We start from the raw sequence: 24,236 nt of genomic DNA, 5'->3' as shown, positions 1-24,236 counted from the left end.
CTCTACCACAAAAGTGTCTTTTGAACCCCCTAATATCTGGGCAAAGCAGAGCTTCAGAGTAGATTAGAGCAACTACCATACTCCTGGGCTTGAAGATCTCAGACGAGCCCCTATTTTGAAACCAAAAATTGGGTCTCCAACAGAAGGGGGAACGAACAAAAACCAAAACGAAACAGGTGGGGTTCTAGGAGGGGTTCTGAAAGACACTCATGGGGTTGTCCACTGAAAGTTGTCTAGCAACAACAACTGGGACCTAAAAGACACTCACCATGAGCGGCCATTAAATTTGCCCAAAAAACGGCAAACTAAATTAAAACCCACATCAAACTTAAAGACTGGATGCAAACCAAAAAGAGGAACAAAACAAAAACAGTGAAAATAAAATAAAATATTTACACTAAAGGTGTTAACCCTCCACATCTCTCAAGCCATCTGGAGCACTGGGCCAGCACAGGTGAAAACCCTTCTGACCAACGAGGTGACACCAATCGGTGCGCCCAACGTGCTAAAGTCCAACCTCGAAATATGAATGGAAAAACCAAAGCCTGTAACAACAGTAAAGTACAGAACAGTAAAGTATTGTACAGTAGAGCACATTAGAGAACACAGTACAATGTACTCTACTGTCCTGTACGGGTTCTCTTCTGTGACGTCCAAACTTGTGAAACAAGATTTTGTTTGGGGTGGCGGAGCTCATTACAATAATAGCCACTGTGTAGAATAATACCCAAATATGCAAAATACGGATATTACATATTTCTCTACCTTTGTGTACCGAATGAGGATACATCACCATGAAGCGAATGACATTCATAGCCATAATTATACATTTCTGTATAGTATAGATCAGGGACCCAAGATGTAATTCCATTATCAGATGTAAATCCACTATAACTTCTGTAGTTCAATAACCAAAATAAATGTGTTCAATACTTAGTCAGGTAAACATGAATTAAGGCACTAATATTTCCTCATTATAAAAAACAGCATCAAACAACAGGTCAAGGTTGTCACTTTTCATCAGTGAAGCATTTTTACAGACACCATCCATCACCATGTCATCTACTCTGCCTCATCATACTCATTCTTTCCTCAGTTCACTTCATATAGTTCCCTACTGCATCCAAAACAAACAGAATTAACTACAAACAAACTAGTATTACATTACATGTCACTGTACTCTATACATGGGCCGTGTGCATTTTCTGCTGGTGTGCCCTGAGGTATCTCCCCTCTGAGAACCTCTTCCCGCAGTGCGTACAGGTGAATGGCCTCTCTCCCGTGTGGACCTTCAGGTGCCTCTTCAGCTGGTGCTGGTGGGAAAACCTCTTCTCACACTGCAGACAGCTGTAGGGTTTCTCCCCTGTGTGGACCCTCTGGTGCCTCTTCAGGCTGGACGAGTGTGAGAAACTGGCCCGGCACAGGTGGCAGCCGAAAGGTTTCTCCCCCGTGTGCATCCTCTGGTGGATCTCCACCTGTTTGGGGAAACTGAAGACTTTCCCACAGAACGAACATGAGAAGCGCTTCTCTTTGCCACCAGATCTGCTGATAGTGTCACAACTAATGTCATTTGTCAATGGGCTTGTGTAGCTATTTAGTGTTGAGGCACTGGAATTGTCTGAGGTCTGGTTTAACATAAGGGGAGTGTGAGGAGGTCGAATGCCAGGGAGTGTCTGTGTTGTGGCAGGGTCCATGTTCCAGTTGATAGATCCTATAGAAGGCAGGCTGAAGGCAGCACCTGTTGGAGGGTTAACCTGAGGCACCATCAGTCTCTCTGAATCACAACTATAGGAGCAGGATGGAGCATCACTAGCCAAGTCTGTGTCTGTTCTCTCTTGCCGCATACGGACACCTACCTGTCCCCGCAGACCAAATCTAATCCTCACCCTGGTCTCAGCCAGTCTGTTGTCATGGAGACTATGATCGGTTGTTGTTTTGTGTTCGACTGTCTGTTTCTGGTTGTGGTTAACAGTGTTGTTCACCAGCCCAGAGTTGAGGATGCTGTCCCTTCCACTGACATCCACTATGTCGCCTGTGGTCCTGGCCTGCTCGGTGATGTTGTCCACCGGGCCCTTGGCTGCACCTGTCTTAGAATCCAAGATCGTCGCCCAGTTTCCTCTGTTAGCCTCCAGCCAACCACCTGCAGGAAGAGGTTAGAGAATAGACTTTCCAAACATGGCAGATAATTCTACATATGGAGTTTTTTCAGTCTATTACCTGGTCAAGTTCATACATTATAATGTGTGTTTTTATATGTAAACATAAGTTGTATTGAATTCATTTTATGAATGAACAAAATCAATTATAGACAGGTGCATCACTATTCCTATTGAAGATATATTACTGTATCTAGGCTATATTAAATCAAATGTATTTATATAGCCCTTCTTACATCAGCTGATATCTCAAAGTGCTGTACAGAAACCCAGCCAAAAACCCCAAACAGCAAGCAATGCAGGTGTAGAAGCAGGTGTATGTATTTCTCCCTTACCTTGCTCCCCCGTCTTTAGTCCACTCAGCAGATCAACACTCTCTGGTCCGTCTTCTATTGTCTCCTCTTTGACCAGCAGCAGATCAGGCTTCCCATCCTCCATGTCTACTGACTGTAAGAGAAACAGAGTGAGAGGATGTTGGATCAAGAAATCTGATATGAGCACCCTGCTATGGAGCATCAATCTGATTGGGCAATGAGGGACTGCTATGAGTACAATTCAAAACATGTAGGCTGATTTAATACAATACTAATGGTTTAATACTAATTATATGGCATGGTCCCACCTGATCTAATACCATTCAGACAGTAGTTCACAGTGGGCTCACCTCAGTGAGATTGTGTGTGGTCCTGTGCTGCTCTGCTGGTTCCTCTGTGGGTTCAGGAGGTGTAGTCTGGTTGTCCTCCATGACTATGGTCCCCTCAGGGTTCCCCAGACCCCCCTCACACCCCTCCTCCTTCACCAGCAGCACCTCTGGACCCTCCTCCTGGAAGAGACAGGTGATACAGATTACACAGACATACACTCCCTCAGGTACATACACACACAGATAATAAAGAAACTTTTAACATGGAGTGTTTACCCATCCCCACTACGTTTGAGTCCTATACTGTAGTTACGGAATTACTTCATTGTTGTTAAACCCATCATGGTGAACATAAATATGATGTTGTGGGTAAAAATAAGTTGGCTATGATAAGTCAAAAGTCATCAGACAAACCTGACTAAACTATTTTGACGTGTACAGTAGGTTTGTTAGTGTGTGGGTATGTGTAGCTACAGTAAGCTCCAAATATATTGGGACAGTGACACATTTTTGGGGGGTGTATGATATTTGTTCTTCTCTAACCTTCTCACTTTAAATGGGGAGACTATGTACAAACAAAAAAATATATATATATATTTTTAAATACCCTCAGTTTAAAACAGGCAGTCTGTACTTTAACCTCATAGTCATTGTATCATTTATAATCGAAAGTGCTCAAGTACAGAGCCAAAACAAACCAAAAAAATTACCACTGAGCTCACTGTGTATTTAGTTATAAAGCGCTGTCAGGTAAATGCAAAATAGGGTGGTATCAGATGTAATATACAAAAGAGAGTCTCAATGAAAGTCTTAGAAAGTCTAGTGTTTATTAAACATAAACATGTTTAAATACAACATATGAAAACCACGTCTAAACTACAAATCTGCTTGATAAACAATATGAATTCTCTCATTAAAAGTGTCTTGGCAAAGAAATTAAGTAGTTGAATGGAAGTTATGAAATAAGCATTTGGGAACCTCATTTACAGTGCCTTCAGAAAGTATTCATACCCCTTGACTTATTCCACATTTTGTTGTGCTACAAAAGTAGGATTAAAATTGATTAAATTGAAAAGAAAAATGTCAACGATCTACACAAAATACTCTGTCAAAGTAGAAGAAAAATTCTAGCAGTAGGAAAAATAAAACACTAATATATCATAATTAGATAGGTATGTAACCCCCTGAGTCAATACATGTTAGAATCCCCTTTGGCAGTTTTGAGCCTTTTCGGGTAAGTCTAAGAGCTTTCCACACCTGGATTAACCAACAATTGGCCATTATTCTCTTCAAAATTCAATTTTTGAAGCTGTGGGCCAGAAGAGAAAATAACTTGACCCGGCCATGAAAGCTGCCAAAGCGTGTGGGTACATTCCTTACATCCGCTATGACAAGCTTATTGTCCACCCGCAGCAAACACACACACACACACACACACACTGATTAATGGACTGCTGAATGTTCATTTTTTCTCTTACTTTGTTCTTTTCTATATTATGTCTGTCTCTGAGAGGCTACCCAGGAAAGAAATTACTCAATACATGTAGCCTTTGAAATAAGGTTAATGAAATCAATAACTTGCTAACATCAGATAGCATTCATATATTAGCAATTTCTGAGACTCACTTAGATAATTCCTTTGATGATACAGCAGTAGCAATTACAAGGATATAACATCCATAGAAGAGACATAAATGCTTATGGGGGAGGTGTTGCTATATACAGTGCCTTCAGAAAGTATTCAGAACCCTTGATTTTTTACACATCGTTACGTTACAGGCTTATTCTAAAATATATATATTTTTACGATACCAGATCTCACAATACCCCATAATGACAAACCGACAACAGGTTTAGACATTTTTGCAAAATCATTTTTATTTCCATAAGTATTTAGACCTTTTGCTATGAGACTCGAAATTGGGCTCAGGTGCATCCTGTTTCGATTGATCATCCTTGAGATGTTTCTACAACTTGATTGGTGTCCACCTGTGGTAAATTCAATTGATTGGACATGATTTGGAAAGGCACACACCTGTCTATATAAGGTCCCACAGTTGACAGTGCATGTCAGAGCAAAAACCAAGCCATGAGGTTGAAGGAACAATCTGAGGAAGGTTACAAAAACATTTCTGCAGCATTGAAGGTCCCCAAGAACACATTGGGCTCCATCATTCTTAAATGGAAGAAGTTTGGAACCACCAAGACTCAAACTGAGCAATCGAGGGAGAAGGGCCTCTAAAGGAGTTTCAGAGTTCCTCTGTGGAGATGGGAGAACCTTCCAGAAGGACAACCATCTCTGCAGCACTCCACCAATCAGGCCTTTATGGTAGATTGTCCAGACGGAAGCCACTCCTCAGTGAAAGGCACATGACAGCCCGCTTGGAGTTTGCCAAAAGGTACCTAAAGGACTCTCAGACCATGAGAAACAAGATTCTCTGGTCTGATGAAACAAAGATGGAACTCTTTGGCCTGAATGCCAAGCGTCACGTTTGGAGGAAACCTGGCACCATCCCTACGGTGAAGCATGGTGGTGGCAGCATCATGCTGTGGGGATGTTTTCAGCGGCAGGGACTGGGAGACCAGTCAGGATTGAGGGAAAGATGAACAGAGCAAAGTACAGAGAGATCCATGATGAAAACCTGCTCAGGACCTCAGACTGGGGCGAAGGTTCACCTTCCAACAGGACAACGACCCTAAGTACACAGCCAAGACAACGCAGGAGTGGCTTCGTTACAAGTCTCTGAATGTCCTTGAGTGGCCCAGCCAGAGCCCGGACTTGAACCCAATCTAACATCTCTGGAGAGACCTGAAAATAGCTGTGCAGCGACACTCCCCATCCAACCCGACAGAGCTTGAGAGGATCTGCAGAGAAGAATGGGAGAAATTCCCCAAATACAGGTGTTCCAAGCTTGTAGCGTCAAACCCAAAACGACTCGAGGCTGTAATCGCTGCCAAAGCTGCTTCAACAAAGTACTGAGTAAAGGGTCTGAATACTTATATAAATGTGACATTTCAGAGTGAGCAAAGCTGTCATGGGTAGCTACTTTGAAGAACCTAAAATATATTTTGTTTTGTTAAACTTTTTTGGTTACTACATGATTCCATGTATGTCTTCACTTTTATTCTACAATGTAGAAAATAGTAAAAATAAAGAAAAATAAAGAAAAACCCTTGAATGAGTAGGTGTGTCCAAACTTTGGACAGGTCCTTTTTTTGATGTGTACTCATTACGTCTGCTGTTTTTGATCGACACAAGACAGTTCAATGGAAACGCACCGCAATAGACAACTGTCACATCTATTTTCTACGCACACTTTCTAAATGTCAATGAAAAACCTCTGGACAAATGTAATGGAAACATAGTTGATGAGTTGAATCAGCTGTTTTTTTTGTCTGGGGCTACTCGAGGACTGGAGTTGGGAACCACTGGCCTACACAGTTCAAATACATTTTGTTAGGCTTATATATGCCTTATACACTGAGTGTGCAAGACATTAGGAATACCTTCCTAATATGGAGTTACACCCATTTTTGCCATCAGAACATCCTCAATTCGTTGGGGCATTGACTCAAAAGTCTCCAGTGCTTCCAGAGTTGTGTCAAGTTGGCTGGATGTCCTTCGGGTGGTGGACCATTCTTGATACACACCGGAAACAGCAGCGTTGCAGTTCTTGACACACTCAAACCGGTGTGCCTGGCACTTACTTACATACCCCGTATAAAGGCACTTAAATATTTTGTCCCTCTGAATGGCACACATACACAATTAATGTCTCAAGGCTTAACAAAAAAGATTATTTAACCTGTCTCCTGCCCTTCATCTGCACTGATTTAAGTGGAGTTAACCAATGACATGAATAAGGGATCATACTGTAGGTTTCACCTGGATTCATGGAAAGAGCAGTTGTTCCTAATGTTTTGTACACTCAGTGTATATTTTACAATGTCTGGAAGCAACATTCCTCGCGAATATTCAACACTGAAATATGTTACTCTAGTAATTCCAAATGAAACTGTGGATCTTTTGACAATTCATCTGTCTTTAATGCAGGGTTTGATCAAAACGTCAGAAGCAATTGAGTTGGAATGGTTTTCTGCTGGTGTATCCTGAGGTAGCTCCTCTCTAAGAACCTCTTCCTGCAGTGCGAACCACCTTTCTCCTGTGTGGACCTTCAGGTGCATCTTCAGCTGGCTGCTGGTGGTAGAATCTCTTCTCACACTGGGCTCAGCTGTATCATTTCTCCCCTGTATGGACCCTCTGGTGTCTCTTCAGGTTGCCAGCATGGGCAAAGCGCATGTTACACTGGGTACAGCTGAAGGGTTTCTCCCCTGTGTGGACCCTCTGGTGCCTCTTCAGGTCACCAGCCTGGGCAAAGCGAATGTGACATTGGGTACAGCTGTAGGGTTTCTCCCCTGTGTGGACCCTCTGGTGGATCTCCACCTTCTGGGGGCAGCTGAAGCCTTTGTTACAGAACATACAGAGGAACCGTTTCTCTTTACTTTTGCCTGATGTTGCTCCCCCTCCCCGAGCCTGGGCTCTGACCCCGTCGTTTGAATTCAATACCTGATCGAAAAGGACATGGCTGTGTGAATCGGAAGACCCCATTGACGTGGACACTGGGTCGCAATCCCTGAACGCATGTAAAGGGGAGTGGGTGCCAACATTTAGATTGGTCTCTAAGCTTTCCCTGTAGTCTAAGAAATCACTGCTGTTGCCCTGCGAGTGTCCTTCTCCTAAGTGAGTCTGGTCTGCATTCCATGTCAGAGAAACGTCATCCTCCACTTTCACAGTCACCTCATCTACGACCAGACCCTCCCCTTTCTTATCTAGGCGCCCTTCAGAGTATACACTACTACTGTACTGGTTCCAGTCCCCTCTCATTGGATTAGTCTGTGTATCTAAGCCCACAGGCATGTCACCAGGTATCATCTGTGTCTCTGTAGCGTATGAACAAGACGGATCATTGACAGTCTGTAACACGTCACCAGAGTCCTGATGGGACAGAACCGTTGTCAGGTTACCGTGAAGTAAATACTCTGAGTGGGGAGCAGGACAGCCCAGTCGCCCCAGCATCATTGAAGTCTTGGGGCATGTCTCTGTCTTGAAGATGGTGTTCGACGTTCCACTGACCTCCGTGATGCTGCTGGGCTGCGATGGGGCGGTGGTGGGGTCCTCCGTGGTTACAGGGGGAGCTCCAGCCGCTGCAGTCTGGCTGTCTCTGCTGTGCCGTGGGTCCTCTTCTCCTTCAGCCATCTCCTGCTTAACCCCAGGACCTGCAGCCTCTGCATCTGCAGACTAACACAAGAAAAGAGAAGGTTATTACCGGTACATGAGTTGAATAACAATGTCATAGGGAAGTCTCACGAGATAAATGAGGATGTGGAGGTACAGTGCATTCCAAAAGTATTCAGACACCTTCACTTTGTTGTTAGAGCCTTATTCTAAATTCCTCATCAATCTACTCACAAAACCCCATAATGACTAAGTGAAAACAGGTTTAGACATTTTTGCAAATGTATTAAAAATAAAACAGAATTATTATTGATTAATATTATATGTTATTTTTCTATAAAGCAATTTGAGGGCAGGTGCATCCTGGTTCCACTGATCATCCTTGAGATGTTTCTACAACTTAATTGAAGTCCACTTGTGGTAAATTCAATTGATTGGACATGATTTGGAAAGGCACTCACCTGTCTATATAAGGTTCCACAGTTGACAGTGCATGCCAGAGCAAAAACCGAGCAGAGGTTGAAGGAATTGTTCATAGAGCGCTGAGACAGGATTGTCAAGGCACGTATCTGGGGAAAGATGCCAAAACAATTTTGCAGCATTGAAGGTCCCCAAGATTCTTAAATGGAAGAAGTTTGTAACCACCAAGACTCTTCCTAGAGCTGGCCACCCAGCCAAACCGTGCAATCGAGAGAGAAGGGCCTTGGTCGGGGAGGTGACCAAGAACCCGGTGGTCCCTGTGACAGAGCTCCAGAGTTCCTCTGTGGAGATGGGAGAACCTTCCAGAAGGACAACATTCTCTGTAGCACTCCACCAATCAGGCCTTTATGGTAGAGTGGCCAGACAGAAGCCACTCCTCAGTAAAAGGCGCATGACCGCCCGCTTGGAGTTTGACAAAAGGCACCTAAAGGACTCTCAGACCATGAGAAACCAGATTCCCAGGTCTGATGAAACCAAGACTGAACTCTTTGGCCTGAATGCCAAGCATCACATCTGGAGGAAACCAGGCACCGCTCATCACCTGGTTAATACCATCCCTATGGTGAAGCATGTTGGTGGCAGAATCATGCTGTGGGGATGTTTCTCAGCGGCAGGAACTGGGAGAATAGTCAGGATTGAGGGAAAGATGAAAAGAGCAAAGTACATTGAGATAATTGATGAAAACCTGCTCAGGACCTCAGACTGGGGCGAAGGTTCACCTTCCAACAGGACAACGACCCTAAGCACACAGCCAAGACAACACAGGAGTGGCTTCGGGACAAGTCTCTAAATATCCTTGAGTGGCCCAGCCAGAGCCTGGACTTGAACCCAATTGAACATCTCTGGAGAGACCTGAAAATAGCTGTGCAGCAACGATCCCCATCCAACCTGACAGAGCTTGAGAGGATCTGCAGAGAAGAATGGGAGAAACTCCCCAGATACAGGTGTGCCAAGCTTGTAGCGTCATACTCAAGAAGACTCGAGGCTGTAATCGCTGCCAAAGGTGCTTCAACAAATTACTGAGTAAAGGGTCTGAATACTTACGGAAATGTGATATTTCAGTTTATTTTTTAGACATTGAGAGAAAAATCTAAAATTCTGTTTTTTCTTTGCCATTATGGGGTATTGTGTGTAGATTGATGATGGGAAAAAATGATTTAATCAATTTCAGAATAAGACTAACGTAACAAAATGTAGAAGAAACGGGGTCTAAATACTTTCCAAATCCACTGTAAGCAAGTGAATAGCTGAAGAGGAGCCTTTCGGAAATAAACAGGCCACATTTGATTTACAAAGTAACAAAAACATATTATGCAATACTATTATACTAACCTCTATTATGATAATGTGCTGGGTTGAGGTTCCACTCCCTTCATCAACTGTGATTGGTTGGTCATCTCTCCATGTATTGTGTCCAGCTGGCTTCACAAAGCTTCTGTGGCCTCCAGTGAGATGTCCTTCACCTGAGAGTGATTGGGGGAATAGAGGTGGTTAGGTACACTATTGACAGTTTTGACATTGTGTATAAGGTAACACTTCTCATAACTTCTTGATATACTATTTATAGATCGATTGATTATGTTACATGCATCATATTGTTTTCAATGAGTAAATAATAGGAAATGTTTTAAATCAAGAATCTGGTTAAAATATGATAGTGTCTTCGTTATCTTGAACAAAGGAATCAGGGGAATTACTCCATGCAATCCAAAAACTGACCAACACCCAATTTTGGGCAACCATATGTACTTAACACATGTAAATCCACACGTGCGCTGAGGGGAACAGGGCGCTAAGCCTGGCAGTCTTGGCCTTCTGCTAAATGTACCTCTTGCTATTCCTCTGTACTGGTCGAGAATCTTGACACTTCTTGGACGACTTGCGAGGACGCGCTCTCGCATTGTCCTCTCTGCGCGCTCCCGTGCCATCTTCAGTTCCAGTAGCTGTAGTTTCCTCCGCAATGTCCTGTTTTCTTTCTGGCTTTGAGAAATTTCCAAACGAAACACTGCATAGTCGTCGTCTACGAGTTTACAGATCTCTGACACGGCTGCATTCGCTAGCACCTCCATGACGGAGGCTATTTGAGTGTGGAAAACCATACAGTTAGCCATTGTAAGCAGCTAGCTAGCGTTGCCTAAATAACATCTATCAACCAAGTCCTATCTCCAACGCGAATTTAAAAACGCTAACGTGGAAATTGTAATCGGACACTGGGGTTTGGGCAAAAGTCCGACCAAAGGCAATACAAAACTCTGGTCCAGAAACTGTGACACAGGCAAGAAGAACTAAGTACTTCCGAGTCACGGATTTTTGGAATTCTTCTGAATAAGAGTCCTGTACACTTTGCAAATGAATAATTGTGCCAAAACAATGCAAAATGTCCACAATTATCTATATATTTTATACTAGTTATCACAGAAAGAATCATTTCAAGTGTTTCTATGTGATTTATTTGTTTTATTTCTTAAAGCCTAAATGGTCAACAATGTTTTTTGTGTGTGTAATCCTATCATTTATTGGACTGTACCACGGGAGGTTAGAGGCACCTTAATTGGGGAGGACGGGCTCATGTTAACGGCTGGAGTGGAATGTTATCAAATACATCAAACACATGGTTTGATGTGGGATAGAGTTCCATCGAGTCATGGCTCTATGTAGTACTGTGTGCCTCCCATAGTCTGTTCTGAACTTGAGGACTGTGAAGAGACCTCTGGTGGCATGTCTTGCGGGGTATGCATGTTTGTCCAAGCTGTGTGCAAGTAGTTCAAACAGACAGCTCAGTACATTCAACATGTCAAAACCTCTCACAAAGACAAGTAGTGATGAAGTCAATATCTCCTCCACTTTGGGCCAGGAGAGATTTACATGTGTAGCCGATGTGAAATGTCTAGCTAGTTAGCGGTGGTGCGCGCTAGTGGCATTTCAATCGGTGATGTCACTTGCTCTGAGACCTTGAAGTAGTGGTTTCCCTTGCTCTGCAAGGGCCGCGGCTTTTGGGGAGCGATGGGTAACGATGCTTTGAGGGTGACTGTTGACGTGTGCAGAGCGTCCCTGGTTCGCGCCCAGGTCGGGGCGAGGGGACGTATGTAAAGTCTATACTGTTACATTGATGCTGTTGACCCGGATCACTGGTTGCTGCGGAAAAAGGAGGAGGTCAAAAGGGGGGTGAGTGTAGCCAATGTGAAAGGGCTACTAGTTAGCGGTGTTTCAATCGGTGACGTAACTTGCTCTGAGACCTTGAAGTAGTGGTTTCCCTTGCTCTGCAAGGGCCGCGGCTTTTGGGGAGCGATGGGTAACGATGCTTTGAGGGTGACTGTTGACGTGTGCAGAGCGTCCCTGATTCGCGCCCAGATCGGGGGGACGGACGTAAAGTCTATACTGTTACACATGCATATTATTAATATTAGCTCTCTGTACATCCAAGGGCCAGCCGTGCTGCCCTGTTCTGAGACTATTGCATTTTTCCTGAGTCCCTCTTTGTGGCACCTGATCACACGACTGAACAGTAGTCCAGGTGCAACAAAACTAGAGCCTGTAGGACCTGCCTTGTTGATAGTGTTGTTATGAAGTCAGAGTAGCGCTTTATTATGTACAGACTTCTCCCCATCTTAGCTACTGTTGTATCAATATGGTTTGACCATGACAGTGTTACTCCAAGCAGTTTAGTTTTGGAAATATTTAGGACTAACTTATTCCTTGCCACCCATTCTGAAACTAACTGTAGATCTTTGTTAAGTGTTGCAGTCATTTCAGTCGTTGTAGTAGTTGACGTGTATAGTGTTGAGTCATCCACATACATAGACACATTGGCCTTACCCAAAGCCAGTGGTATGTCATTAGTAAAGATGTTTTTTTAAGTAAGGGGCCAAGGGGAATTCTACCTGGATTATGTTTGAGAGGCTTCCATTAAAGAACACCCTCTGCGTTCTGTTAGACAGGTAACTCTATCCACAATATAGCAGGGGGTGTAGGGCCATAACACATATGTTTTTCCAGCAGCAGACTATGATCGATAATGTAAAAAGCTACACTGAAATCTAACAAAACAGCTCCCACAATCTCTTTATCATAATTTTCTCTCAGTCAATCATCAGTCATTTCTGTAAGTGCTGTGCTTATTGAATGTCCTTCCCTATAAGCATGCTGAAAGTCTGTTGGAAATTTGTTTACTGTAAAATAGCATTGTATCTGGTCAAACGCAATTTTTTCTAAAAGTTTACTAAAGGTTGGTAACAGGCTGATTGGTCGGCTATATGAGCCAGTAAAGGGGGCGTTACTATTCTTAGGTAGCGGAATGACTTTAGCTTCCCTCCAGGCCTGAAGGCACACACTTTCTAGTAGGCTTCAATTTAAGATATGGCAAAGATGAGTGGTAATATTGTCCGCTTTTATCCTCAGTAATTTTCCATCCAAGTTGTCAGACCTGGGTGGCTTGTCATTGTTGATAGACAACAATAATAATATTTTCACCTCTTCCACACTCACTTTACAGAATTCAAAATTACAATGGTTGTCCTTCATAATTTGGTCATATATACTTGGATGTGTAGTGTCAGCATTTCTTGCTGGCATGTCATGCTTAAGTTTGCCAATCTTGCCAATGGAAAAAAAATCCTTAAATTAGTTTGCAATATCAGTGGGTTTTGTGGTGAATGAGCCATCTGATTTAATGAATGATGGAGCTGAGTATGCCTTTTTGCCGAAATTTCATTAAGGTGGTCCAAAGCTTTTTTACTATCATTCTTTGTCATTTATCTTTGTTTCATAGTGTAGTACAATGCAATATGTATGTTCAATATGAAAATCCTACTGCATTTAAACTGATAGGCCAGACTTTGGCTGCAAAATGAGCAGTGATGCTCCTCAAGTTGTAAACTCAATGGATTTGGAAAGTAGAAGTGCTCCTGAGTAGAATGGACCCCACATTTTAGGTGGTACAGGCAATTAACATAATAACTATCTAGTAATCATTACCTTTAATGCTGTTAACAATAATGTCAATGCTATGACATTATTTATGCAATTATGGCGATTAACTTTTTCCCTTTTTTGATATTATTAAAGACAATTCTAAGTCTGCTAACATTTTCTCATAAAATGTTACGAATTTCAACCATTATTATAATTTTTTAACCATCTTCATTGCAGGACTTTTATTTTGAAGGGAAATTCCCGAGGTCACAGCCTTTTTCTTGCATGCTCTTACTGGCAGAATGGAGGTTAGAGAAAGGATTTTATAGGCGTAGACCTTGCGAGCTTGTAGTCCTAAAAACCACAGACGATTTAGCATTTTCTACCTCTTCTTCGTTAGGAGATCCTTCACATTTTGTTCAATGAGATAATATCAGTCAGTTAACATGACCTTTATGAATTATGAAGCCTTTATGGGGTTGTTTTGATTATATAAATGCTTCCAAATTCACAAAGTATGGTTAGCTGATGAAGATTATCTCATAGAACAAAACTTATAAATTCTCCTGAAACTGTGTTTACCACAGACCTTATTTTCGATGATATTATCAACAACAAAAAATCATTAATTTCCCCATAGGCTTTGGCCAAAGAGCCATGGCGGAGTTAGCCTCCGTTAGTGCATACAAAAAGACGCCATTACTATTGCGCTTGGTTGGCGTCACAGCTCAAAGAGTGTGGCTAAATGAAAAGGGTATGCGGGATGTTCTTTGAAAAACGGTACTGTTTATTACATTACACATAAAACATTTCACGATCAGTATCCTTCAGAGCAGGCTTGTTTATAACAATTTCCGTAACTAACCACGTTTCCATCCAACCATTTCATGCGGATGAATTACCTGACGCAGGCAAAACGTTACCACGGGCTGATGTTTTTTTTTTTTTTTTTAAATATAAATGACATAGACCATTTATTCATTCGACATGTTTGGATCTTTCTGTATCGGTAAAATGTATTATGCAAGAAATGGCGGTGGAAACGCATTCATGCGCAAATATTGCTATATTAACCATAACTTCGAAGTAAACTTTTGAGTCATGCTATGATATGTTGTGTGGTCCTCCCACTACGACTCAGTGCATGCAGTTTATGTTGTTACAGATTAAATACATTATGATGAATTTCACAGGGTGGTGAAGGTGCAAAGTGATGAGCTTGATGCACCTTTCCAATAAATATCAAGGGTCTTATTCTGGTGACATGATGATCGATGCTTGGCTACCGTTTGGCAAATAATATCGCTCATATCCATAATAATCTCATAATGAAGGTTGCCTACGCGCACTGTATCTCCGAGTTTGTTGGCAAGAGCGCATGTGCCAAGACCAGAGTAGGCACATTTGCTATATAACCAGGGTTGGGGAGTAACGGATTTTTTTAAAAACGGTAGCTGTAATATTTTACTTTACCAGCAAAAAATATTGTAATCAGATTACAGATGCGGGCGACAATTTGTTATTGTTTCATCTGTGGATTTTCCCTGCATATTATCAAGATATCAAAGTGTCACCAACAAAAAGGTAAACAGAGCTAGGCCTATAGCAAATGCAGCACATGGCATCCATTTTTCACATTGTAAATAGCCATTTTCAGTAGCTCTCAGCATGCCATTCCATGAGCGCAACATTTATTTTTCAACTCGAATCAATGAGCCCAATCAGTCCTCCATGACACAAAATCATAAACAACATAGTAGGGCTTGCTAATAAATCCTTAGTTGAGGTTATGCTCAGGTAAAACAATTTGGCTAATCTATACTTCCATATTTCCAAGTCCTATCCTTCAAGATCAAGGGGTATAACATTTATTGGAATGACTGGAATTTTGATAGACTTTGGTTTTTAAATGTAAAGATACTATTTAATCGTATGTATTATATGTAGTATAAAGCGATAGGTTAGAAGAAGCCTACATAACCAAACAATAAAGTAAAAGGTAACTATATATGGCGAGCTATGTAAACTTTAACATTGATTTATCCTGCAATTGGTAGCATACATTTTTGTCTTCTTCTAATGCCTCTTAAGGGGAAAGTAATTTAAAAGTAACTGAATACAATTAGATTACACTACTGAGTTTGGGTAATCAAAAAGTTAGTTACCTGTCAAATTGTAATCAATAATGTAACGGATTACATTTAGAAAGTAACCTACCCAACCCCCTACGGCACAATTTTAAAAAAAATGCGATGGAAACCTATTTAACTTGTATTTTCATTCAGTACATGGGAATTGGAACTGTAAAAGTTATTTTTATGTGAACTACATCGTCACACACAGCCTTTTATCCTCAAAAAGTCAGTTTGATCGAAACACATCACTGGTGAGAAAATGCATACTGTTTTATGCAGATATTAGAATATTCACATTAAAATCTGTTGCAAATTGGATGGAAACCTAGCTACTGACCTAAAAGGAAAGGGTGGCTAGATCCTATCAGTGGTAAGGACAGAAACCTATAGGTTTCATATCAAAAAGACAACATGATTTTCATTTGCTGACAGATTTGATCACCTATTTTTTTTTTTTTTTACATAAAGGAACAGATGAAGCCAGGTTGTCTGTCAAAACATTGGTTATTAAATTATTGCATCTGAGACTCTCCTTTTCAGCTAGCCAGCACCTCACCTAAATAGGTGTGCATTTCTTTCATCTCCAGACCAGCTGATTATGTAAAATAATAATACAAAAAAATAGGAACATTATGTTGTTATGAATAGAACACAGGCAAAACCAAACGCAGAGGGGGAAATGTAGTGTTACACTTTAATGCCAGCACCTCAAACAACAAGTCATGTGAGCATACCCAGATGTTCAACTGAGGGACTTAGTAATCCAAAAAACTCTTACTGTACCCCAAGACACTATACATGATAACCATAATATGTCAGATAAAGAATGGTTCCCAGATATCCCTTGTGTACATCTCAAGCCACACTGCTACGATTTCTCCCCATTGTGGACACTCCTATGTCTCATAAGGCTACTCAGGAAGGAGAAGCTCTTCACTTGAAGGGCCTTGGTGAGAATGGTCTGGTGCCTCTTCACATAGTTTTCCTCAGTGAAGCAGTTCCCAAATGTGGGGAAGGCGTACAGCTTGTCAGCGTCCGTCCTAATGCTCAGCCCCTCACGTTGTGACACAATGACACTAGAGCAGGGGATCTTAAAACTTTTTCAGCTTGGGACCCAAATTAGAAATTCTGTGTTTTCCTGGGACCCAAGCTTAGGAAAATATGCAACTATACATAAATATCGGTACATTTAACTGCCTTTATGCCTAACAAACATGCAATATATACATAAACAAATAATGAAATACCCATAAATATCATCTTTTCATGTTTATTTTTCCCCATTTCAAAACACTCTTACATACCTGTCTAGGTTGGAACTGTTGCTGTTAAATACAATAAATGATTTCATTCGGAACTGGAATAAAAGGATTGATCACATCACACAGGTGTATAACAGAACACACACACACACACACACACACACACACACACACAGGCTTTTTGAACCTGCAACCCTAAGTAACAGTACAGATAAATGTCAGGCCTACTGTACATCTTACTGTAGAAATTATTGTTGATAGAACGTCTAGGTTGGAACTGTTGCCGTTTAAAATACTTATTTTTCTATTCTGAACTGGAATAAACTGATTGATCACATCACACAGATGTAGACCAGAAAACACCTACATACACACAGTCATAATGAGAGGTGTGTGGCTGGTTGAAGTTTTCAACAAGTAGGTCTATTCTGGACTCAGTTTTTCACAGTGCAACACTGAGGTCATGCTCAGCATTGACACTGTTTCTGTACTTGAGAACCCTGACTTGCATAGGTATGTGGTGCCAAACTGGATCAGAACATCTACTGCTTTCTCAGTCAGGCATGAGACCGCTTAATGCTGCAGATGAGCAACCCAGAACTGTGTGAGTGTTTGCCTCAAAAAGCATCTTGCTTCAATCAATTATTACTTGTATTTTAACAGCAACAGTTCCAATCTAGACTAACGTTAACTATTAATGTAAACTCTCTCAATTTGTACATCACCTTGGTCCGTACAATTGACCTTATTGTAGCGGCCCAAAAACGTAATACTTCCAGATCAACTGTAATGTCAATACCATTGTAAAGCACAATTTCTCCCCTTTCCAACAGAATCAATTACATGACCCCCACGCTGCCCGTTTCTGCATAATTCAAGCAGACAATGAGCCCTGTCGGGTCTTTTTAAAAATGGCAGGTGGGGAAGCAAAACTAATGCGTGATAGTGAGAAGGAGAGATGTGTGGGAAAATTGCTTTTTTTTCCACTCGATCTGTCCAACTTATCGCCTCTAAAATGTAAATAAAACACTATAAAGACTTTATATAATGTGTCATTACATACCTATTTGAAGGTTCGTGTCGAATTTGAATCGGGTTTTTAGGGCAGTGCTAAAGTGATCTTAGAAGTAAACAGCGGCTTTGAGAGTCATGATCGCTTGCGGTGATGATGCAAAAAATGACTAGGTATTCCCCCTTACCCCCATCACTGTCCAATTATTGTTTTAAAACGACGAGAGAAGTGCTACACCTGGTGGAGAGAGATTGTAAGACAGAAATAGTTGCTTTATGCGTGCTGTACGTTACGACATGACACGTCACGATGTAACAGAGGGTGTTTTTTCAACTTCTCTCCAATACTATAGAGCCATTACCATGTCGATCAACGCTTGAAAAGAAATTCACACCCCCGATTTTGAAGTCAACACAGTCCCATTAGCCTTGTTTGAATATCGTGGTTGCGCACATTTCTACGGAGTGGGGTGAGTTTACGTTAGCTGTGTAACGTTACAAGGCCAGAGGATTTTTTTGAAAGAGAAACTCACATCTACTATGAGAGATAGTACTCCCTTATTTATGCATAAATTAAATGACAATGCCTTGCTAGTTGACTTACTTTTCCACTTTCGAAGAACTGTTTCCTGAAGCATTCTGCCCTGAACTGAAAGAACTCCCTGGGTTTACCGTCATGTTGTGCCTGGATGTTTGGTCAGTACGTGTCATTCTATTAATTTGTTCGTTTTGAGAGACTCATTACTATGCACTTCCCCACACAAAACATATTGTGGGCGCTCCTCGGTATTCCTCAAAGTATGAAAGAGACAAAAAGTCATTACTGTATTTGCGTTTCATGACGATTGAGCTCAGTCAGAACTTGTGAGTTCTAGCATGAGTCCATTTCATGACAGCGGTGAGTGATGGCGACTGGGAATAACAAGTCAGTGGCTTGAACGACAGCGCTGCAGCGTGTGGGTCGCTGAGGGATCTTCAACAAAACTGCAGAAAAAAGATCGGTAAACTGCGAAGCACACGGGCATCTCCCTCTACCTCTCATACTTGCGCAGCTACCAAACTGAGAGATCGCTGCTAAGTAGAGAGCGCAGTTGCACTTGGCCAAATAAATTCCAGTAGTTAATTAAATAATTATACATTTATGTTGCGACCCCTACTTTAAGAAATAGAAGCAAGTCTTTCAGCTCCCTCCTTGACCTCTAGCCATTGTTTGGGTGTTGTTGGGATTGTGTGCTGTGTTATAGGCTAGGTACCTCTTGTGGTGAACACCCACCCTGACCTTGCCTGTATTGGTGGGGTAACCATGGAGGTAACGGAGGCAGGCCTTTTTATTTTGCCTTTATTTAACTAGGAACAAAGAACAAATTCTTATTTTCAATGACGGCCTAGGAACAGTGGGTTAACTGCATTGTTCAGGGGCAGAATGACAGATTTTTACCTTGTCAGCTTGGGGATTTGATCTTGCAACCTTTCGGATACTAGTCCAACACTCTAACCACTAGGCTACCTGCCGCCTAGACCTTCTATGAAACCATTCCCTAAGCATTTAAACAGGAGAACAGCAAGATGACAGCAATCTGTAGTTCATTGGGAGAGGACATCAGTTCTGTATGTGAATCCATGATAACAACGGCAGACAAATCATATCTCGAATGACAATCAAGACAATATGCTCAACACCCCGGCCATCCTACATTCTAAGCTTGATGCCCTCAATCTCACACAAATTATCAAGGAACCTACCAGGTACAACCCTAAATCCGTAAACATGGGCACCCTCACAGAGATCATCCTGACCAACCTGCTCTCTAAATACACCTCTGCTATCTTCAACCAGGATCTCAGTGATCACTGCCTGCGTCCATAATTGGTCCGCGGTCAAACGACCACCCCTCATCACTGTCAAACGCTCCCTAAAACACTTCAGCGAGCAGGCCTTTCTAATCGACCTGGCCCGAGTATCCTGGAAGGATATTGACCTCATTCCGTCAGTAGAGGATGTCTGCTTGCTCTTTAAAAGTGTTTTCCTCATCATCTTAAATAAGCATGCCCAATTCAAAAAAAATGGAGAACTAAGAACAGATATAGCCCTTGGTTCACTCCAGACTTGACTGCCTTTGACCAGCACAAAAACATCCTGTGATGTTCTGCATTAGCATCGAATAGCCCCCGCGATATGCAACTTTTCAGGGAAGTTATGAACCAATATACACAGGCAGTTAGGAAAGCAAAGGCTAGCTTTTTCAAACAGAAATTTGCATCCTGTAGCAGGATGTAACTGCAAAAAGTTCTGGGACACTAAAGTCCATGGCGAATAAGAGCACCTCCCAGCTTCCCACTGCACTGAGGCTAGGAAACACTGTCACCACCGATAAATCTACGATAATTGAGAATTTCAAGAAGCATTTTTCTACGGCTGGTCATGCTTTCCACCTAGCTACCCCTACCGCGGCCAACACCTTTGCACCCCCCACAGCAACTTGCCCAAGCCTCCCCCACTTCTTCTTCACCCAAATCCAGATAGCTGATGTTCTGAAAGAGATGCAAAATCTGGACCCCTACAAATATACTGGGCTAGACGTTCTGGACCCTATCTTTCTAAAATGATCCTCCACAATTGTTTCAACCCCTATTACTAGCCTGTTCAACCTCTCTTTCGTATCGTCTGAGATCCCCCAAAATTGGAAAGCTGCCGCCGTCATCCCCCTTTTCAAAGGGGGAGACACTCTAGACCCAAACTGTTATAGACCTATATCCATCCTGTCCTGCCTTTCTAAAATCTTCGAAAGCCAAGTTAATAAACAGATCACCAACCATTTTGAATCCTACCATACCTTCTCCACTATGCAATCTGGTTTCCGAGCTGGTCATGGGTGCACCTCAGCCACGCTCAAGGTCCTAAAAGATATCATAACCGCCATTGATAAAAGTCTGTACAGTGCAGCCATCTTCATCGACCTGGCCAAGGCTTTCGACTCTGTCAATCAACGCATTCTTATCGGCAGACTCAATAGCCTTGGTTTCGCAAATGACTGCCTCGCCTGGTTCACCAACTACTTCTCTGATAGAGTTCAGTGTGTCAAATCGGAGGGCCTGTTGTCCGGACCTATGGCAGTCTCTATGGGGGTGCCACAGGGTTCAATTCTCAGGCCGACTCTTTTCTCTGTACACATTAATGATGTCGCTCTTGCTGCTGGTGATTCTCTGATCCACCTCTACGCAGGCGACACCATTCTGTATACATCTGGCCCTTCTTTGGACACTGTGTTAACAACCCTCCAGACGAACTTCAATGCCATACAAGTCTCCTTCCGTGGCCTCAAATTGCTCTTAAATACAAGTCAAACTAAATGCATGCTCTTCAACCGATCGCTGCCTGCACCTGCCCGCCCGTCCAACATCACTACTCTGGACGGTTCTGACTTAGAATATGTGGACAACTACAAATATATAGGTGTCTGGTTAGACTGTAAACTCTCCTTCCAGACTCACATCAAACATCTCCAATCCAAAGTTAAATCTAGAATTGGCTTCCTATTTCGCAAACAAAGCATCCTTCACTCATGCTGCCAAACATACCCTTGTAAAACTGACCATCCTACCGATCCTCGACTTTGGCGATGTCATTTACAAAATAGCCTCCAATACCCTACTCAGTTTATCACAATACCCTCAGTGCCATCTGTTTTGTCACCAAAGCCCCATATACTACCCACCACTGCGACCTGTACGCTCTCGTTGGCTGGCCCTCGCTTCATACTCGTCGCCAAACCCACTGGCTCCACGTCATCTACAAGACCCTTCTAGGTAAAGTCCCCCCTTATCTCAGCTTGCTGGTCACCATAGCAACACCCTCAAAACCAATTCTTCCTTTGGCCGCCTCTCCTTCCAGTTCTCTGCTGCCAATGACTGGAACGAGCTACAAAAATCTCTGAAACTGGAAACACTTATCTCCCTCACTAGCTTTAAGCACCAGCTGTCAGAGCAGCTCACAGATGACTGCACCTGTACATAGCCCATCTATAATTTAGCCCAAACAAATACCTCTCCCCCTACTGTATTTATTTATTTTGCTCATTTTCACCCCATTATTTCTCTCTACTTTTCACATTCTTCCACTGCAAATCTACCATTCCAGTGTTTTACTTGCCATATTGTATTTACTTCGCCACCATGGCCTTTTTTTGCCCTTACCTCCCTTATCTCACCTCATTTGCTCACATTGTATATAGACTTATTTTTCTACTGTATTATTGACTGTACATTTGTTTTACTCCATGTATAACTCTGTGTTGTATGTGTCGAACTGCTTTGCTTTATCTTGGCCAGGTCGCAATTGTAAATGAGAACTTGTTCTCAACTTGCCTACCTGGTTAAATAAAGGTGAAAAAATAAAAAACTACAAATCTGCATTCATATTCTGATGCATCCTGTCTTGAAAAAAAATTAAGTACTGAATGGAGGTAATGAAATAGGCATTTGTGAACATCATTATAGCTTACACAGTACAAACACAATACATAAGACCTTTTCAGCGTTTTACAGTATATGCCTTATACACCGAGTGTAGAAACATTTAAGAACTAGGCGTGGGAGGTAAACCGTGTATACTGGGGTATTTGGAAACAGCCACAGAATGGTTTACCAATACCGTATTAACTATTTCTTTGCAGTTTTTAAATACATTTTTATATTTGTAGCTACTTAAACCTCTATGGGATCGGTGTCCCTAAACCGGGACGGTTGTTGCTCAATATGCGATAATGTGACTAGAAAACATTGTATACAACAGCCAACTTTCCGGGACATGTCTTATATGGGCAAGCTTAAATTCTTGTTAATCTTACTGCAGTGTCCAATTTACAGTAGCTATTACAGAAATACACAACAAAACGCATCACGGCAACTGGTTTGATACATTCACCTGTATCAAACCAGTTTGATACAGGTGAAACCAAAAAAAAAAATGTACTTACATTCAGTAAACTTGATCTGATTTGTCATCCTGAGGGTTCCAGAGATAAAGTGTAGTGTAGTTTTGTTAGAAAAAATACATGTCTATATTCAAATGTAGAAACTGTGTTCTACAGTTTGACCCCACTGCTGTCTCTGGCTTCACCCCCCAGTCTGAAGCTTTTGCACACACTGCTGCCATCTTGTGGACAACATCTAAATTACACAGAATCCTAACTCATCAACTCTTGCATTCCCGAAAATATGACGGAACATGTTTTTGTTTGTTTGTATGATCTTTTACCAGATCTAATGTGTTATATTCTCCTACATTAATTTCACATTTCCTCAAACGTCAAAGTGTTTCTTTTTAAATGGTATCAAGAATATGCATATCCTTGCTTCAGGTCCTGAACAGGCAGTTAGATTTGGGTATCTCATTTTAGGTGAAAATTTAAAAAACGAATCTGATCCTATTAAGCATGTACCTGCAGTCAACTTGTGCAATATGTCGGAAGATAAAGCATATAGCGTTCTTCATTAGACATCATTTTACATTATGAAGCTTTACCGCAGTTCCCCAAAACAGTTGGTTTGCAAATAGCACAACGGGAGAAAGCGGGAGTAGGTGAGTCCAGCTGTGTAGACAGGGGTCGCGTTTTATATTGAAAGTCAGTGTTTTTTGGCTTCAATAGAGTGATCAGGGATGTGCAACTATAGTTTTCGTTCACAATAAATACATTCGGGAGAAAATAGCTTCATTTTCATCAGATGACAACAGAAGTGCAAAGCTATTTGACTGGCAGCCACACAAATAAAATAACTTAGAATGAAAAAGCAAGGTATTTTTTTTGCAAAAGCGATGTATGGCCATAGTCTTTCTAATGTTTCTCACAGAAAGAATGTAGCCAGCGACATTTCCTAATGTTTTGCTTAAAGTCAATCTTGCATTTGACAGAGATTACAATAAGCATTTTAGATCTGCGTTTACATCTGCATTTACAAAATGGAGCAACACAATTTGCCTAAGCTTAACTTGCTAGTTATCTAAGTAAGTGGCTGAATTAATAAAGGTGACGGGCATCTTTCTCTTCTCCACTCTCTTCCTTGTCATCTTCAGAACCATTTTGGGAAACCGGGCCCTGGCATTTACAAAATTACACTGATTGGCTCAAGAGGGTGCTATAGCAATCAACTGAAGTTCTAAAGTTTGAACAAGCATCTCTCCTGTCTAGATATGTTTACTGTTGCTGTGAAGCCCATCATGGTGGATATACACTGTGTACAAAACATTAGTGTACTTTCCATGACCGACTGACCAGGTGAATTCAGGTGAAAGCTAAGATCCCTTATTGATGTCACTTGTTAAATCTACTTAAAAATCAGTGTATAAAAAGGGGAGGAGACTGGTTAAAGAAGGATTTTTAAGCCTTGAGACAACTGAGACAT

The 24,236-nt window shown here is 41.8% G+C and overlaps 4 protein-coding genes across 7 annotated transcripts in view; 2 read left to right on the top strand and 2 right to left on the bottom strand.

Moving 5' to 3' along the window:
* The window catches only part of LOC112231940 (zinc finger protein 583), a 969,163-nt gene that overhangs the window by 574,768 nt on the left and 370,159 nt on the right, over window positions 1–24,236 (bottom strand). The gene's annotated exons all lie outside the window — the stretch shown is intronic.
* LOC112231889 (zinc finger protein with KRAB and SCAN domains 8-like) overlaps window positions 1–24,236 on the top strand; it is a 359,191-nt gene that overhangs the window by 148,830 nt on the left and 186,125 nt on the right. The window lies entirely within an intron of this gene.
* The window catches only part of LOC112231888 (zinc finger protein 629), a 233,573-nt gene that overhangs the window by 137,140 nt on the left and 72,197 nt on the right, over window positions 1–24,236 (top strand). The gene's annotated exons all lie outside the window — the stretch shown is intronic.
* On the bottom strand, window positions 943–10,873 carry LOC121841784 (sal-like protein 4). Its single transcript, XM_042311905.1, has 6 exons — window positions 10,344–10,873; window positions 9,848–9,978; window positions 7,934–8,098; window positions 2,821–2,979; window positions 2,492–2,603; window positions 943–2,140 (listed from the first exon to the last, which is right to left on the bottom strand). The coding sequence occupies exons 1-6, from the start codon at window positions 10,624–10,626 to the stop codon at window positions 1,182–1,184; spliced, it is 1,809 nt and encodes a 602-aa protein (XP_042167839.1). The 5' UTR covers window positions 10,627–10,873; the 3' UTR covers window positions 943–1,181.

This window comes from Oncorhynchus tshawytscha, linkage group LG34, assembly GCF_018296145.1.
Source record: "Oncorhynchus tshawytscha isolate Ot180627B linkage group LG34, Otsh_v2.0, whole genome shotgun sequence".
Lineage (NCBI taxonomy): Eukaryota > Metazoa > Chordata > Actinopteri > Salmoniformes > Salmonidae > Oncorhynchus > Oncorhynchus tshawytscha.
This window is presented reverse-complemented; position numbering and strand designations above follow the sequence as displayed.

Coding starts and splice junctions, on each gene's coding strand:
- LOC121841784 (XM_042311905.1), bottom strand. CDS start 10,626: ATGGCTAACTGTATGGTTTTCCACACTCAAATAGCCTCCGTCATGGAG. Junction 8,099..9,847: donor AGCACATTATCATAATAGAG/GTTAGTATAATA, acceptor TTCTTGTGTTAG/TCTGCAGATGCAGAGGCTGC. Junction 2,141..2,491: donor ACTAAAGACGGGGGAGCAAG/GTAAGGGAGAAA, acceptor CTCTTCCTGCAG/GTGGTTGGCTGGAGGCTAAC.